Below are 18500 nucleotides of genomic sequence, written 5' to 3'. Positions count from 1 at the left end.
TCCATTGATTATGCATTATGCGATGGTTCTCAAGCTTTTTATGCAGCCTCAACATTAGCTTTGCAAGTGCCACCTAGTTTGCAGTTACAGCTCCTTATGGGGTTTGTACTTGCAGGTATTTGACTTATAGCATTTGAGGACTATTTAATTTAAGCAATGAATTCAATTTCATCAGATACTAGGTCACTAGTACTTGGATACTAAGTGATGGCAGTTATATCATGTACAGTATGGCTATAAAAAAGTGTCAGTGTACCACATTTGGTACTCGCTACAGTTTGAAGATAAATGCTAGCTAGAAACTGAAGGTGTATGGATAAACTAGCACATAAATGTAGGCTTTTGAGTAAAGTCTCAGTTTTATGTTTAGAAACTCTTCTCGAAAGCCAATAGTGTGTTATCAGCTGTTTCCACGCCACGCCGAGTGTTGCATTATGGGAGGAAATAAGATGCCGGCATAGACGAGCAGGAGGAAAACGCCTGCACAGCGCGGCGAGGCGGTGACTCGGCCAATGGGAGGACGCAGTCTCACGCAAGAGGGGCGGGGCACCGGAGCAGTCGAGAGTGGAGCGCAAACGTACCTCCATGCTCACTGTGTATATGTTTAAAAAGCAATTATAGACGGAGCATCGTGCAAACTTGCCGTTTTAAAGCCACATTTGACGAGCTTTATTTTTCTGCAGCTGAACGAAGACGGTGAGATACATTTATTTATTGCCATTAAATGGGAATTATTGTCGTTTCTCACTTGTTTCGATGTAAGCTACTGCAAAGTGATTCATGTGTTGTCAGTGTGCAATGAGCCATTTACCCGCTTGTTTTAACGCCTCGCCTCATAATGTGCATCTGTGTGCAATTGATTTTGCGAAGTATTGTCTCTCCACCTGTATCAAGTTTCCAAGCCATACATCGCAAAGTCACCCAAGCCGAGGATGACTCGTTACAACAATAAGTTTGTTAAAAAAATAAATAATGAGTCTATGTATGCTGCATCATTGGGCACATCCAATGCTAATTATCCTGCGCGTGACTGACATTTGCAATGGTCACACGCGGTGTTGATTTCAGCACACTACGTCACTGCTCTCCCTCTTCTTCCTCCTCAGCATCATCGTCATCATGACCGACAGGAAGGCCGTCATCAAGAACGCTGATATGTCTGAGGACATGCAGCAGGACGCGGTGGACTGTGCCACGCAGGCCATGGAGAAGTACAACATAGAGAAAGACATTGCTGCCTACATCAAGAAGGTACACCACACATGATTTAGACATTTTAATATACAAGTCACCACAAAATGTCAACTGGGGCCAGACGGCCTGAATAACATTCATATGAATGCATTTATAAAAAAAAACTTAAAACACTTAAAAAAAATGGTCGCTCAAAACATAGCTCCATTAAAGAAAAAAACAAACAATTGTTTATAATCTATCTATCTATATTCGGGTATTAGCAAAAACATTGAGAAAAATGCTTTTAGTAACGCTTTTAATAATATAATGATAATCCATTTTATATAACAAGAAAATGTGTGTATTTCTCTTATTGTGATATAAATGTACAATAACATTAACTGAAACATGAATTAATAAATTTATTATTTGAAATAATGAATATTATTTGAAAATATTAATTAATAAATTAAAAAATATAATAAATATATTTTAATTTTTTTATTTATTAATAAATGAAAAAATTGAAATAATTTACAAGTATTATTTTAACTATTCTAGTTAAAGTATTTTTATAATTTTTTTCATGTCCAAAAAAATAGCTGCACACAATCACTGTCCACCATAACAATGTGTCTCTGATTTATTTTTTGTAATTGTATTTATTTGATCCACAAAACAAGAAAAAATGACTTATTAGAGAGTTTGTACAATACTGCAGGGTACCGAATGGAAAAAGACAAATTAAGAAAAATGTCAAGACCTAAGTTTTCCATTACTTAACTCATTCAATACCCACGATGTATTTATGTGTTGATAAATGTGAAGGACGTATTTCTACATCTTGTACTTTTTCTTGCGCAACTGCACACTAAAAGATGTCACTTGTACAGCAGTTGTTGGCCATAAAAACGACCATAAGGCGGCAGAATTTCGTTTGATAAGAGTTCAGCGTGGATGTTTTGCAAGGAGGAAGTGGAAGAGCATGGAGGTGTGTAGCGTGCAGAAGGTTTAGCATTGTAGGGAAATATTAATGCATGCACACACAGTTTAGTTCTGTTTAGGACTGGTGGCCAGCCAATCACAGGGCACATATAGACAAACAACCATTCACACTCACATTCATATCTATGGACAATTTGGAGTCGCCAATTAACCTAGCATGTTTTTGGAATGTGGGAGGAAACCAGAGTACCCGGAGAAAACCCACACATGCACGGAGAGAACATGCAAACTCCACACAAAGATGGCCGAGGGTGGAATTGAACTAGGGTCCCCTCGCTGTGACGCCTGCATGCTAACCACTTGTTGGCCGTGCAGCCTTGTTTAGTTCCAAATGTGGAAAAACCACACTTAGTTCATAGTGTTGTATTTGCAAGTAAATTGTTTTTTTTTTTTTTTTTAATTGAATGAGTTAAAGTGATGAAATCGTCTCAAGATGTGTGTCGTCCTCGTAGGAATTTGACAAGAAGTACAACCCCACCTGGCACTGCATCGTCGGGAGGAACTTCGGCAGCTACGTGACCCACGAGACCAAGCATTTCATTTACTTCTATTTGGGCCAGGTGGCCATCTTGCTCTTTAAGTCGGGCTGAGATGTTTTCCGCGGATGTTTTTTTTCCCCCTCCTTTCTTTTCTTGTTTCGCTTCACAGGAAACGCATCAGAGGCTATGATGCCTCATACTCTGAATAACGACATAACATTACGATTCGAACTGGCTTGTGCACAGTTGCATGGATGATACTTTTACTTTGTATGTACTTTTGTGTAAGATTACTTTTTCGGTGATTGCCGGAGTATTTTTGTTCTTAACACCATTAGGTTGTTAATAAAGCGTTAAAATAATAGTAAAGGAGCACCGTTGTAATAATAATTAGTTCATTTTACAATGCTCCGATTTTGAGTTGTAAAATGATGGTAGATGTACAAACTTTGATTATTATTTTTCATTTAGCATCTACTAAGTTTGTGTGTGTGTTTTTTTTCCCGCAATGTGAAGTGATGGCATTTTTTGTTTGTTTTTTAAAGGTGTCACTGTGAAAGTCGCTTGAATCTTTAGTTGTGTCCTAACGCTGGATAGCTAGCTAGCTAGCTAGCTAGCTCGCTGGCTAGCTTGCTTTCATGCCACCATGCATACAAGCATATTTTTCTGCATGGTTAAAGCATAACAAAACGCACATTATGGAGTTTTTACATTTTGAACAAATCCAACTTGGCTTGTAAAAGATGATTTTGCGGTAAAACATTTTCTGTCAGCTAGCACTGCGCCTAGCCGGGTCGTCATGTGTGTTTATGTGATGTCGCTCTTTATTTTTCTGACAAGAATGACAAAGCATTTTTCTTTTTAGTATATTTCTTAAAGCAGAGACCCTAACCCACTTGCTGATGAGACGTGTCGACCGGGACACTTACAGTATCACATTCTTTCATGCGAGCTGTTTTTTTTTGTTTTTTAAAAGGGAAGTCTTCCTGTTCCTGAAGGAATTCAGTATTGTTGCTTCCTCCGGCATGTGTTGTTGTCGCTGTTGTCGTCCATGTTGGAGCTGCTCTGATGCTGTTACAATTTGCACAAAACGTGTGCCTGTCATTGCTCTCAAATCGCACATCTTTAGAACTAGACAGTATGTTGCTATAAAACCAAAACAATGGCATAAAAATAATAAAATAATTGTTGACTTACTAGAGCGTGGCCTTTGGTGTCATCATTGTTTGTGATTTAGTTTGCTAATGTACTGTAGCAACATTTACCTTAAAGGGGATTTATGCTCATTTTTGGCCATTTGGATTATAGGGCAGCTGCACACAATACGTTTTGCACTTTGTACATCTTCATGCGCCATCCGTACAGGCCGACGTGTGTCTTTTGTATGTTTTGCTGCTGTCAGGTTTGGGTAAAATGTCCATTTTTCATATATATATCATGCTTGCGGACTCCTTACACACGTCCACCACATATGCGGCTCATCCGCCAAGCATGTCGAGATCTTACTCCCTTATGGTCACAACTATGTTCTCCATGAACAAATAAAGAAAACGCAGCAATTTGGGGAATGACAAAAATGGGAAAAATGGGACGGACACATTTGGTTGTGACCGACTGTTAGCTGTAGCCTTACTGGGCCTAGCATAGCAGAATATCTAAATTATCTCTTTTGCCAATTTATAGACTTCTGAAGGCAAACATTTGTAGAAAACTTTGCAGAGGATAACAAAATATGTAAATATTTTGGCATAATTCCCATGAAATTACTGCTGTTTTCTTAAATTATTGCACCTTTTTTCCTTTTAGTTTTCCTGTTTGACTGTCCTGAGTAACAGTAACAGTACTTTGGACACCTTGCCTTAGAGGCACCAGGAGATAAAAGTGCTTCTTAGCTGCAACTGTTGCCTGCCAGTCGACAACAAGGACAATAGAATAAAACTGTCAGCAGGATTGACTCGAGACGTACTTCCGTAGTACACCCTGCGCGGGTATGGCCGCCACGATGGTGTTTAGAAACTGGAAACATTGCCTTGTAAACACGTCCTCGGCACACTGCTAAGTGATTAAGTGCTCTAATCGACGGCCCACAAGACCAGATTTGTCACTTTTTTCCCAAGACAGGCATGTGTCATAATGGCTAGTAAAACAAAGTGAAAAAAAAGGTTAGCGATAAAGGAAAAGGGCGTCAACAAGTGTAGCCTTACTCGGCTGTGGTGGAAACGAACCTGTTAGCTTCATGATTGTTAGCATGTGTATATTTCAAGGGACTTGTACTGTTGTGTACCAGTAAAATACTGTATTTCTCAAGTGCATAGTATGCACTTTATATAACTCACTTCGGTTTTAAATGTGGCGTACTGTAGACGATTTTCGTAGCCAATCAACATTGTATTGTTTTGCGTGCAGTTCAGTTTTTTGGTCACAAGAGGGCAACCTTTTCTAACCTATATGGCATGGTTTGCAAGCGCAGTGATGTTTTTGTGACACAAGTGACCTTCAAACTTGCTACCGTGCCTACCCACCACAGTAAGACAACTATATATATATATATATATGAATAAACAACTTCCATTTGGTGATAGCTTCTATTTGAGAATCAATGTTATGCTGCCATGATACATAAAATGACTCAATTTAAAGCCTTACTTTAAATTAAAAAAAATCTAAAACCTATTATTACAGCAAAAGCATGCACTTAGAAGTTAATACTTTATGATGATGTTGTCTGTGAAGAGAGTGTGTTTTCCATGCACAAACTTTAGCCTTTGTCCTTGCGTAGGGCAACCAAGGGTGACAGGCTTCATAAATGATGGTTTTGCCCGGTCTGCTTTGCTGCACCTGAGAGCAGTTTGTTCTAGTGGTTTCCTCTCTGTCATGAAGCTTTTTTTTTTTTTTTTTTGCATTGCAATGCAGGAAGTTGGCGAAGCACTCACCCCGCTCGGTTTCGCTCAAGTGTGGTATCGCTCACATGCCATTAGGCTCATTAATGGAGCCATTCAGGAGATTAGAAAGACCCTCGGCAGGCAGTGAGTGGGGGTATTTAGATTGGGACTCTTGGACTGACGTGAAGTTACAGAGACACTGAACGCAGCAGTCAAAGTATGTAAAAAAAAAAAAAAATCCCAGATAATTAATCACAATTAAACTATGGCTTTTTTAAAAGCTTTATAGCTGTACTTGCAATGGTTAAACCGTGGTAGAAAAATAGAAAAGAAGAAAATTGCATGCAAAATGCGGCCATCTCACATTTTGTGCATCTTCTCCTGACATTGTCTGCCTTGAGGGGTGTTGGATTGTATGTAAAATGTGTTTGTTGCAAACATCCTGCATGACTAAGGGGGTCAAAGGTTGGCTTCCTTTCATGGGCCGCCATGTTTTTATGGTCTCGTCTAGCGCTGATACTACTGGAAACACACATCACTCATTGCCACGGTAGGTAGTTTCATTTCATGTCAGCACATAAGTACCACATCTTGTGTGTTTTTAGCGTTGTGCTAATGAAAATGTGTGTGGGTTTTTTGTGTGTGTTGACCCCAAAGCGTCCATTCTTCCTGCCCGCCCTCCAGTGCCACAAAGCATCTTATCTGCAGCAAACCCTTTATGGACCATCATCTCATAATCCTGCATCTTTACTGCCTTCGCTCTGTGCTGCTGTCAAGGATAAGGTAATCAGCTTATCATAAAGATATTTATGAAATCTGGACTGCAATGAGGCCGTCTTTCATATTCTACAAACGTGCGTTGTCTTTTCATGAAGTGACTTTCTTCTGCGTGCGGTGCTTCATGTTTTCAGCAGCCTTTGCAGGAGAAGCGTGCTTCATGTTTGGCTGACTTTCTTATCTGAAATCATATCCCATCACTGGAGGCATGTGATGTTGGGCAACAGAGCCATAAAGCGGGCCGGCTCTTTATGAGAGCCGTGCTTAAAACTGACTTGCTGCAGAAAGTGCAACAGCAACTTGAATGCAAAAACTATATTAACACAGTTCAACGCCATATTACGGTGGCGTTGGTGCAAATCTGGATAAAAATGCACATTGATATTTAGTTTCTAGTTGGATGGAGCCATACCCTCAAACCTTTGATGCAACAGGTGGAATCTTGTCTTGTTTTGCTGTACCAAAATGGTACAGTCCAGTTGTCGTAAGTCATTCTACATGAACCAGGAAGTAGTCTGTCAACCATCCAACATATTTTCACTTTTGTCAGATTTTTTTCCTCCATTGGGTCACAAAATAAACATTCTCAGTCCCCACCCCCAGAAGTCCAAAAAATGGTACAGTCCATGTTAACCTCCATGAACCAGGAAGTACAGTACAGACATGGCAAACACAAAAACACTCACTTTTGTTGACGTTTATTTCTCCTCCATTTAGTCACAAATGAAGCATTCTTACCAGGCCCAAATCCAATAATGGTGTAGTCCAATCATCTCATGTCATCCACCATGAGTGAAGAAGTCTGTTAACAGACAGACAAAACAAAAACAATTCTTTGAATCTCTTTTGTTGTTTCCCCCTCGACTGGGCCACAAATGAACTATTTTCACCACTCCGACAATCCCTGGCTATCATTTTTAGAAAAAAAAAATACTGGAATAAAGTCATAATATTAAAAGAAAATGTTGGTCTCCAAGCATGAAGTCAATGAAAGTAAATTTGTGAAGTATAAAGTTGAAATAATAAAAGTCGAATAAAGAATAAAGTTGTAAAATGACAAAAGTTGACATTTGAATGTAATTAATAATGTATCAAAATATTATGGGAATAAGTCCCAATGTTCACCCATCTATTTTCTATGCCGCTTATCGTCACTGTCACCACTTTTGATGAATGTAGTTTCTCTCTTTATGCTCCATAGAATGAAAAATAGTACAATCAAGTTCTCCAATGTCATCCTCCCTGAATCAGGAAGTCTGCACATGCAAATGTAGAGGTTTTGGGTTTTTCAGGCTTTTTTGCATTTTTATTTAAAACTGTTAGCTATTTAGCTATTTGCCTTTTATTTACTTTGGCCTTTCGCTAAAAGTTTCATTGAGAGTTCATTTAGCATAATATTGCGTATTCCTTTTTTTTTTCGTTCAACTTGGATTTTCTATTAAAAGGCTTAATTTTTCAGACGTTTGTTTTCCGCTTTAATTATGCTAATCAGTCTAGCTTCGTTGGTGTGGGCGATACTGCAAATGTTGGTATTAATCCAATACCAAGTAAATACAGGGCCCAGTATTGCTGATACCGATACCGTTTTTCAAGCTCATTGAATGATGTTTTGATTTTGTCATTCATTGATGGTGGTGATTCTTATCAGACTAAAACAATATGAGCAAACAAGAGGCAAACAAAAATGATATTTTCAACAGATTTTTAAGCAAAATAATATATTTACCCATGCCAAGCGCAGCACGGAGGCTATGTCTTTGCCGGGGTTTATTTGTTTGCTTGTGTTCAAAATAACTTGACAAGTTCTAAATGGATTTGGTTGAAATTCTCTGGAATTGTTAGAAATAGGATGATGGAAGAACTGATTCAATTTGGGGTGGTGGTGATCCGGATCACCGTCTGGATCCAGGTATTGTTTTAACATTGCATGATAGGACCATTTTCATCATTTGTGCATACAACTTTATTACTATTATTATTATTATTATTACAATTATACCATTATTATTACCGTCATTATTACCTTAGTCTTGTAATTTTGCATGTTTTTTTTTTTTGGTCAAAATAAACATAAGAGAGTTAGTTGACAACAACCAAGCTAATTTTTTACCAATTTGGATTCTTCTCTCATTTTGCTCATTTGTTGGGATTTCTATCTTAAATGTCATTGACTCAATGACAAAAGCTATTTATTTCATTTTGTAGAAGATGCTCCAGCTCAAGGTGTGCTATTGGGACGAAGCGGTGCAGGTGCTATCAGACAGGTAAGTGATGACGTAAAGATTAGCCCCCACAGAATTTAACGCTGCCATAAAAGTGACTTTTTTATTTGATTGCTTTTTAGTCTGTCCCTGACTCTAGTCAAGGTCTATTTAAAGACAATACCACAAGCAAAGGACGCAGGGAGGTATGTGCTGGGGGGTCACGCAAGGGCTAAGTCAGCCAGGTAGGGGGCCATGGGCACCGGCAGTGGGACTGTGCAGTCACTATGTCTCAATCACCAAGCTTGGCTCTGCATGACTAGTCCGAGGCAAGCGCTAATGGTCCCCAATTACAGTTTCTCTGTCCTCCAGAAAGCAGCCAGTGTTGCATGACCCTCCCCAACGACCCCCCCCTCGCCCCCATCTAATGCATAGCAACTCATGCTAAGAAAGCAAGAAAACACGTGTTTTTTAAGCATACAGTATATATAATTATATATGTTTTAGTTGATAGACTCTTAAATAAGTGGAGTGAGGGCGTGAATGGAGTGGGGAGGGGAGGGGCCACGCAAGGTGGAGAGGTCAAAGTGATGTTTCACTACCGAGCCGTACAGCAGGGACATTTTTTTCCAATAGGATGCCTCCTGTGCTCGGGGTTAATGTGCTGTTGGATGGACGGAGATGTGCAGATGAATTCATTTTAGGGATGAGCAGAGGAGCGTGGAGACAGCAGAGGGACAGAGTCCACTAGAGGAAAGGGTGGGGGGGCGAGAGGTAGTTCTCAGGAAAATTGCTATGTGTCGGCCTGTGTTTGAAGTTATAAGTTGAATTCATGTTTCTTATGAAGGTATAGTTTATGGAATTTACAAGCATGCTTAAATGCAGCAAATCGTGCTTCCGCAGTAGGACTTACATTGTGAGTTATAACAATATCCACTTTTATTTAGACAACACATACATGCATAATAAATGATTTTTAGTTATATTATACCCAAGGAACACATGAAGGGCAAATAGAAAATAGTCCTTAAAAGATTAAACACAAAAATTTCAACAATTCCTTACTCATAAGGCCTATCAGTCAGTCACAAAGTAGGATTACTTATTCATAAATTTAATATTTTCACATTTATGACCTTCTAAATATGTGGTTTAACCATATTAGAGCCCTCTAGATATGAAATAGCACCCCTATAGTCACCTTTATACCCATTATAGTCGACACTATGACTGAAAATAAGCAATTTAAGACCTGAAACCTTTATAGTTGTATTACCCAATATATAGCAAACATACTGTAATAAGAGGGTAAAAAAGGCATATATGATATATATATGTACAGTAAATAAGATAATGTAATATAGACTCATACATCTTAGCACTGGGAGAGTTTCTTGTTGTTTCTTGTTTACTTGTGGTTTCTGTTGAGTACTTCCTCTGGTGGCTATTGTCTATTGTATGTAAATCAACATAACCTAGTGACCATAGTAGGATACTACATATTTATGTATATTTGCTTATTCAGCCATCTAAATGGTTGAAAATGCTTCATTTAGGTGAACACGTGTCAAATGTGCTTAAATATGCATATTTTTATATAGGCCAAAGTCAACCACATCGTGTCGTCCCTCACACTCTGACTGTTCTCTTTCCTCATACTGTAGCTCCTTGCAAGATGTCACTTGTCGCATCTCTCACCCCCCCACCCAGGCCCCCCCACAAACTGATGCTGACCTGAACTTTGAACATGCGATGATGCTGTAGAGTAAGCTTAAAGAGTGACAGAGACACTTTTCTGGACAATAGCTAACCAACAGAGACAGATGTGGTTATTTATTCTTTCAGCATACCATCTGTGAAACTTTCTGCATGTTCAAAGAAATTCCACAAAAAGAGATTCAATAAAGATGGCCGATAATTATCAGTACCTATAATTATCGGGCTGATATCAGCATAAAAATGTGATATAGGTTGATATCGGAAGCAGATTTTTTTCGAGATCATGAAAACCGATATTAAAAAATGCGGTATACAACACATTCATGTTCATTCCGCCACATGAGGTATGTCGTGTTACACTTATCGGTATCGGCTCATATCTGGTGTCGGAAATTGAAAATTGGACAATATCGGTTTTCTGCAAAAAAAGCCAAAATCGGACATCCCTAATATTAAATGTTAGGGTTTTTTTGAAACTCAAAGTGCTTTGAACCATCACTATATTGCAAAAATGTCATTCCTACTGATAAATAGATATCAAAAATATATCATCGGAAACGATACATATTCCAGTCAATGCGGCTGTTCAAGTTCACAAAAGTTGGGTGTCTAATAAGCGCTAGGTTAAAAAAAACATTGCCAGCTGTGGCTGTAGGCAACCTCTCGATGTACTTTTCATTAACCCCACAAGATGGCAGTAGCTGCATTTGAAGTATCAGCCAGCATCCAGCAGCTTTATCTACCTCTACATGCATTTTAAAATGCTGCTACTCAACAATTAGCTCATTATGCTGACTCAGCAGTTTGCACCTTACAATGGATATTAATATCATTATTGGGGTGGGGTGGGGGGGTGGCTGCTGTGGTGGACCGGATTAGAGAGTCGTGTCAGACGGCCGTGAAGTAACAGGAGGCACGTTAAGCAATCACATGGGGACAAGACAGACGTCATGGTTGACTGAGTGTGAAGCGTTTCTCTTTACTCATGAAATAATAGATAACTTTGGCTTCCACATTAGGTGGCATGCGGCCAGGTTCTTAATCGTTCCAAAGCTGCCTTAAATCAACAATACCAAAAAGTAAGTCGTTTTCAAGGGGATGAAAGGATTAAAGTCCACGACAAAACATGCTAGCATTCATGCAATACGCATATTCAGTACTCAAAGTTTTATCATCATTACACAAACGTTCACTGCTCTTTTTGGCTTATATTTAGTTGCTGAGTCCCGTCTGATTTGATTGATGGCGGCCATGTTTTTTTTAACCAATCTTGCTCAAATTGTACACAACTTGCCATGAAGTCTGATGCAATATTGCCCTCGAGACACAATATAACGCCCATATCGTCACCTTTACATTGACATGTATTACCAATATAGTAGATATAATCAGAAAATAAGACATTTTAGACATAAGATAACAGACTTTTTCTGGACAGTGTACTTCTTGTGGTGGCCATTGCTTCATTCATGTATAATAATAGCGGCTTTAAATGGCTTTAGACTCATATTACCCAATGTAGTGGACATGGTAAAAGTAAATAAGCCACTTAAGGTGTGAATTAAACTCCTGTTGGTGTGTTTCACAGTAAATGTGTTCCCTTGCGGACCTTAGTGGCAGGCAGGCAGATGTGTGAAGTGAGGTGGGAAGGTTCAGAGTTGAGTTTTAGCTTATCGTGGTTTATGGCCCCAACAGTAGCCTTTGGTATTATTATGGCTCACACCAACCATGGGGTGTCCTAATATTTTCACATGACTATCTGTAGCTAAATAATCATGATATATAGATATATATATTCGCTGTCTGTGGTACCAGACCTGCCTGGCATGACTTCATGGATCTTGAGTTGTACAATCTCGAATTATCCGGTTGTGTCAGTGTCGAACTCTTGACAATGATCCCATTTATCTGGCTCGCCACGCCAGCATCGATCCACGTATACAGGCAGAAGGAAATGTGCTGATTCCTTGCACACCAGGTTATATATTAACTGTTAACGCCAAAAGAAAGAAAGGAATAAAAAAAGAGCCGGCCCGGGACAGATAACCTGCTACTGCGTCTGTCAGTGCGGGCAAATAAATTGCTGACAGAAAAAATAATCTTGACACTAAAGGTCGTTGGAGCTACTGTCACATTTTCTTCTTATTGGTGCCTTTATGGCCAAAATAAAAGTCGGAGGCGAGAGACCTTTTACTCGTAAATTTAAGTGTCTTTAAACTCCATGTCTTGAAGATAGCTTTGTGACAGCCACTTCAGTTTGTGGAGTTTACGTTTATTACCATTTTAACGTAACACTGATGACTTTACTTACAAACACAAGCGACCCAATATCGCTTCTTTAAAAATAACTAACTTTGGAAATGAATTTGGAATAATTTGTGTGTAATGGGCTTCTTTGATGCATACTGTGTGGAAGCTTATGTAATAAATGTACCGGTATATCATTAAGAAATCTCTCTCTATATATATGTAGGTGTGATAATTACAGAAAAGTATAAAATAAACTTCAAAAATAAAAAAAGAAAAATAACTAAATAAAAATATTAATATTTATACAAAATAAATAGCACATTTATTAAATAAATTATTAAAATAAATAAATATTGATGTAAATAAAATATATTTATATATATATTAAAATATCAAATATTTTAAATATATCTATATTATTATGTACATTTTTATAAATATATTTATAAAATATCTATGTAATATATTATATAAATATATAATAATATTTAATTTAAATAAATATTTATTCCGATTGGCTGGTGACCCCGCCTCTCACCCAAAGTGACCTGGGATAGGCTCCAGTATACCCCCTAGTGAGGATAAGCGGCATAGAAAATAGGTGGCTGGATGGATGGCTATCAGTAGAAACCTTCAAATGTGTATTATATTCATGTTTTTTTTTTAGCAATTAGCCCTATTAGAAAGGGATTCAAGGCATTTGAAGGGATAATTGTATGTATTGGGCTTTTGCATCCATCTTTGTGTTGCAGGCCTCGGCAGCTGCCATGTTTGTTCTGCCGGGTTTCAGTCAGAACATTCCAGCTCTCCTGGCCTGCTAACGGCAGGTGTGCGTGTCTGCGCATTAATGAGCTCGCTGTGAACCCGCCGTTTAGTGGCAGAGGAAGCCGAGCAAGTAATGACTTTTGAATTCGGAGAAAGAAAAACACAAGCTGGCAAGAGGGAGGTGGGGTGAGTAGAGGTTGAAACCACCAAATCACACAAAGCGTTGACCCGGGGGAGGCTTGCTGTTGTCATCCCACATCAGGCCCGTCCCAAAGTCAACCTCTCAAAAAAAGATTCTCAAAATGTTAGTATTAGTAACTATAACCACAATAATAAGCATATTGTTCAAGTAATACATTGCTGATACTGTATCTTTGCAATACAATATTCTTATTTCATTATTATTCCTATTCTTCTATGCATCATCCTCAGCGGTCTTACCTTGCCAGTGACGTTTGAGCCAATGGTCACTAGGTGGCGGCAGTGAGTCCAACATATCAGAAAGAGCCACCATCTCTCCTTTGTGAATTTCCATTCCTTCACCAAAAACAGGCATGTTTGATATTTGACATTTGATATTTATTCATTTTATATTTTCATATACATTTTGTATGCACTTTTTTCAATTTTTCCCATTATTCACAATCATTATGTAAATCATGAACACATATTTCTTTCCCTTTTCTGTGCATGACAACACAAGAAAACGAGTTAATATGAGCTAGCTAACAATGCATGCCAATGGGACACACTTATTTTAATTATGAAGCCATCTAAAAAGAAAACCTCTACAACATTGCATGATTTGATACACAGCACATGCTGTGATCATGCATTAACACGTACACTGATGATGACATGTAATAGTTGCGCTATCCTGCCGTATTTTGATGATACTTCTTCCCTAGATGCATTGATACACATACTTGTGCTCAACAGCAGCATAAATAAAGCGACAACACTTATGATGTCCGCTGTCATTGGGATGGCTGTGTCTTCCAGCACAAGACATGTGCTCCAGTCCTCAGATAACACATACTGATGGCAAACTAGCATCTTGTTGAGTCTTTGAAGCAAAATTGAGAGCTAGGTATCCACTCTTCTATCTGTGAATGATGCTGAGTCGAGTGGTTAGCGAGGCGTCATGTTAGTCCGCCAAATAAATATTTATTTTTTCATGTTAGCTGCTACAATAATAATAATAATATCACTGTAGATTGGTTAATATACGAGTCAGTTATGTAAATGGAATGCAATTTGATTTCTCCAGTCTAACTGTGGACTGCAAATAGCATCCGGGCTGCACTTTGGATACCCCTTCCTTAAAACAAAAGAGGTGTGTGTCATTGGTGTCACCACAAGTATGCAAAGTGTGCCACAGTCATGGAAATGGTATTAGTGTAACGGCTACTAGTATATAACCAATGGCGCATATCCGTACAGGTAGTTTACTTAAAAATAAGCATAATTTACAGCTCATTAGATCGTATAGGTACCTAATATTGTGGCTGGTATGATGTGTTTTAGGGCAATGAATAATTGTGTTTAAAGTAGGAAAACAAACACGCCTTACAGTACGAGTAAATGTGAATATTTTTTTCATCATGTCGTGCAAGTTGAGTTGTCTTGCTTTTGTCACCTGACGCCATAGAGATGGTGGCTCTCTGCTGTTGCTTCCATCCCTGAGTCAATATTGACCAGCGGCCAGCAGGAGAGAGAGAGTGGCAGCATTTTGAGGTGGGGGGAGGCGGTGTCAGCCAGGCGAGGCCTAATCACTCTTATGCTTGTTTCTACACCTGTAAACGGTCCAAGCCTATATGATGTGCTTGCATTTAGCTTCATATCTGATGTCACCGTGTGATTTTCCTTTTTAAATGCTAATACATTATTTAAGTATACAAATAAATTAACAAACATTTTAAGAGTGTCAGCACTCTTTTTCTGCGACTAAGTATTCATTTTATTTCGTGAAATAAAATAATTAAAAATGCATTTATTGTATTTCTCAAATGTAGTAGATTGTTGCTACTAAAATGGCATTTGATTCGGGAGTGGAGGTAGCAGAGATGAGGATGCTGAGGTTCTCATTTTGGGAGTGACCAAGATGGATAGGATCAGGAACAAGTACATCAGAGGGACGTTACATGTTAGAGGCCTTGGAGATAAAGTCAGAGGCCAGACTGAGATGGTTGGGACATGTCCAGAGGAGAGATAGTGAATATATTGGTAGAAGGATGCTGCGTTTAGAGATGCCAGGTAGGAGGCGTAGAGGAAGACCAAAGAGGAGGTTTATGGATGTAGTGAAGGAGGACATGAGGGTTGGTGTGAGAGAGACAGATGCAGAAGACAGGGTTGGATGGAGGACATTGATTTGTTGTGGTGACCCCTGAAGGGAAAAACCAAATGAGAAGATTCGGGAGTCACCAAGCAGTGCTTATGACTTGTAAGGTTGGGAAAATTTGAAGCCATGACTTTCGACTTGACTCGACCTGTCTTGTGCTGGCTTGAGACTTGATTTGAGCTTAAAGACTTGAAAAACTAATAATAACACATTGCTTTGACTTGAAAAATTAGTATGTAAAACATTTTTAAACTATTTTAGAAAATAAAAAAACATAATTGAAAACCTCTTCATTCTTTGATTTGGTATACGACCCTTGATTGTGCTATATATATCACTATATTGACAGTTACTATGGTACCCATTATGTCATTGTATGCTCATATCACCTCATACTTCGGTACGAGGTACATTATTTAAAAAAAAACAAAAAACAAACCATAAACTGTATAATGGAAAGCAGGAAGTGAACAAATGTAACAGTTACTGATTGTAAAAGTACCAGATGGAGGGGTAGGATTTAATAAGCTTTGCTTCTTCCTACTCCTTTTGGACATGTGGGACTGTGAACTGATTATGTGATGCATTCAATTGTAATCTGATGCATGTTCAAATGAAATAAAACCATTACCATTACCATTGGTGGAAAAATTTGGACACCCTTTCTTGCAAATGTTTGTAGTGAGAAAGAAGGTCATTTTTCAAAATAGTCTAGCACACGAGGCCCCAGAGAGCATGTGTCAGTGTCATGACTAACAAAGCTCAAAGCTGCTCTGGTGGGCCACGATTTAACAAAAGAAAAGAAAAGGAAACCCTCAATCCCTGGCCACACACACACACAAACACACAAGCTTTGTAGAGCGCAAACACAGTCGAGAGACTTTCAAGTATTGGGCTCGATTCCAATCAGCAGAAACCCACACATACACACCTCGCTGTGGTGCGTGTTGACAGAGCGCACACGTTCTGCGGCGTAAAAGAGTGCCAGCCTCGAGGGCCCTCAGTGGCCAAAGATCATCAGCGGGTCATGTTTATGAATTGGGAGGAGCACTTGGCTTCTCCATCACTTTCCTCCTTGTAGCCTCCGAGCCACTATCACAGGGCGGCAAACAAAAAGAGCTGTGTGTGTGTGTGTGTCTGTGTCATGCAGACACCTTTCCGTCGTCAACCATGAGGGCGTGATGATGAAATCGCCTGAGCCTGATTGGGATCAAAGTTGCTGCTCCATCCAGTCAAGGGACACAGTGATGCAATCAGAGCTCTTGTGGGGAAAAAAGTCTGCAGGCTGATGGTTTTATGGCAGATAACACAACATGGGCGGCCATGATTGCCATAAAAAAGTGCAACAAGGATTTGCATGATTAATTGGGTTTTTGTGTGAGGAGATCTTGAACTTCTTATCTGGCGGACTTTTATGAGTCTTCTCTCCACGGAAGAATCTGTTCTCTTCGCCGGCACTCCCTTGTGTGACTCGCTGTTGCCAAAGCCATCAAAATACAATGAGTCAGCGTGAATGTTGTCTCCACTTCCTGGAGGCAATAGTAGCTAAAAAAATGATTTGAAATGCCGGTAAGCTGCATTCAATGGCAAGAAAAAACATCATTTTGGCCTGTCGAAGGTCCTAATGCAGTGGCGGGCGGTGCGTTTGGTACCTGGGACTTGAGTGGGCCAGGTAGAATGTTGTGGCCAAACACCGTGAAAGCCAATATCAAAAAACAAAATGTTTTAAGACATTATGGTGGGGTTTCAAACCACTTTAACTGCTAGCAACTTCAAGTTACGGACTAATTACCACTGGTGATGGATCGGTGGTAAAGTTCTAAAGTTGCCATTCAGTCAAATTTGACGAGCGTGAATAGAAAAAGGCTCAGAGATGAAATATTCACAAAAGATACCACTTTCTCTTCCTCAGTCGACCATTGTGGGCCTAACATGGCTTGTTGAACAGTTTTGCCCAGATTTGCTCAGTGCTGATATCATAAGTCCGATGGGCTAAAAAAAAAACAAGCCCAGCTCCATTGCTAATAGTGTGTATCTGACAGGGGCCTGCACTCCTGGTTCTGAAGGCCTTGGGCAGATTACACCGATATGGCAACACATAGAAACTGAAAAATAAAGCAAAGAAACACGCTACCAGATAAAGACAATAAACTGTTGGCAATAAATGAATACAATTTGATAAACCAAACAGTAGAATTTGTTGCCTGGAGTAATACACCACATGACGCTGCTGTTATTAAAATGTTTTCTTTATCATTATTATTATTTATTTACCATACAAGGATGAAGAGTCTTGAACCAGTCATGATGTGCTATATATATCACTATATTGACACTTACTATGGTACCCATTATGGCATTGGATGATCATATCACCTTGTACTTCAGTACGAGGTACACTATTTAAAAAAAAAAAATGTAACCGTATTATGGAAAGCAGGAAGTGAACAAATGTAACAGTTACTGATAGTAAAAGTACCAGATGGAGGGGTAGCACTACTCCTTTTGGACATGTGGAACTGTGAACTGATTATGTGATGCACTCAGTTGTAATCTGATGCATGTTCAAATGAAATAAAAGCATTACTAATACCATCAATATAGGCATTTTTTAATAATTAACATTAATTGAATGAATTATTGAATACATTTGTATTTAATTCCAAGTTGTGAAGAGGCTTTACAGAAGTAGTGCAGATTGACAGTGCGGAGATCATTTGAGAGAACTGGTCTTATCATCTGAAATGATTGGCTGAGATTTCTGCGTATGGTGCTGTTTAATTATACATTCATTGATTGATTGAATGATGATTATACTTTTGGGTATGGGGGTGACTAGATTTGTAAATCACCTCCAATCGTAGAGACGTTGATGAGGGAGTGGGGGGTTATGGAGCTAGAGTGG

The 18500-nt window shown here is 39.0% G+C and overlaps 1 protein-coding gene and 1 long non-coding RNA gene across 2 annotated transcripts; both read left to right on the top strand.

The window, feature by feature from the left end:
• Nucleotides 1–527: 527 nt before the first annotated feature.
• Nucleotides 528–3859, top strand: LOC131134533 (dynein light chain 2, cytoplasmic). Its single transcript, XM_058079923.2, has 3 exons — nucleotides 528–696; nucleotides 1107–1251; nucleotides 2634–3859. Exons 2-3 carry the CDS (start codon nucleotides 1120–1122, stop codon nucleotides 2769–2771), a joined length of 270 nt encoding a protein of 89 aa, XP_057935906.1. The 5' UTR covers nucleotides 528–696; nucleotides 1107–1119; the 3' UTR covers nucleotides 2772–3859.
• Nucleotides 3860–5393: 1534 nt separating this feature from the next.
• Nucleotides 5394–8777, top strand: LOC144899619 (uncharacterized). Its single transcript, XR_013627895.1, has 3 exons — nucleotides 5394–6092; nucleotides 6200–6325; nucleotides 8525–8777. It is a non-coding gene; the product is annotated as an uncharacterized LOC144899619 (long non-coding RNA).
• The last annotated feature ends 9723 nt before the right edge of the window (nucleotides 8778–18500 follow it).

The sequence above is a fragment of the Doryrhamphus excisus genome, linkage group LG8 (assembly GCF_037039965.1).
Source record: "Doryrhamphus excisus strain RoL-2023G ecotype Guam linkage group LG8, RoL_Dexc_Guam_v1.1, whole genome shotgun sequence".
In the NCBI taxonomy this organism is placed as follows: Eukaryota; Metazoa; Chordata; class Actinopteri; order Syngnathiformes; family Syngnathidae; genus Doryrhamphus; species Doryrhamphus excisus.
The sequence above is the reverse complement of the archived record's forward strand: the minus strand, read 5'-3'. Positions and strand labels throughout refer to the sequence as shown.

Coding starts and splice junctions, on each gene's coding strand:
- LOC131134533 (XM_058079923.2), top strand. CDS start 1,120: ATGACCGACAGGAAGGCCGTCATCAAGAACGCTGATATGTCTGAGGAC. Junction 1,252..2,633: donor TTGCTGCCTACATCAAGAAG/GTACACCACACA, acceptor TCGTCCTCGTAG/GAATTTGACAAGAAGTACAA.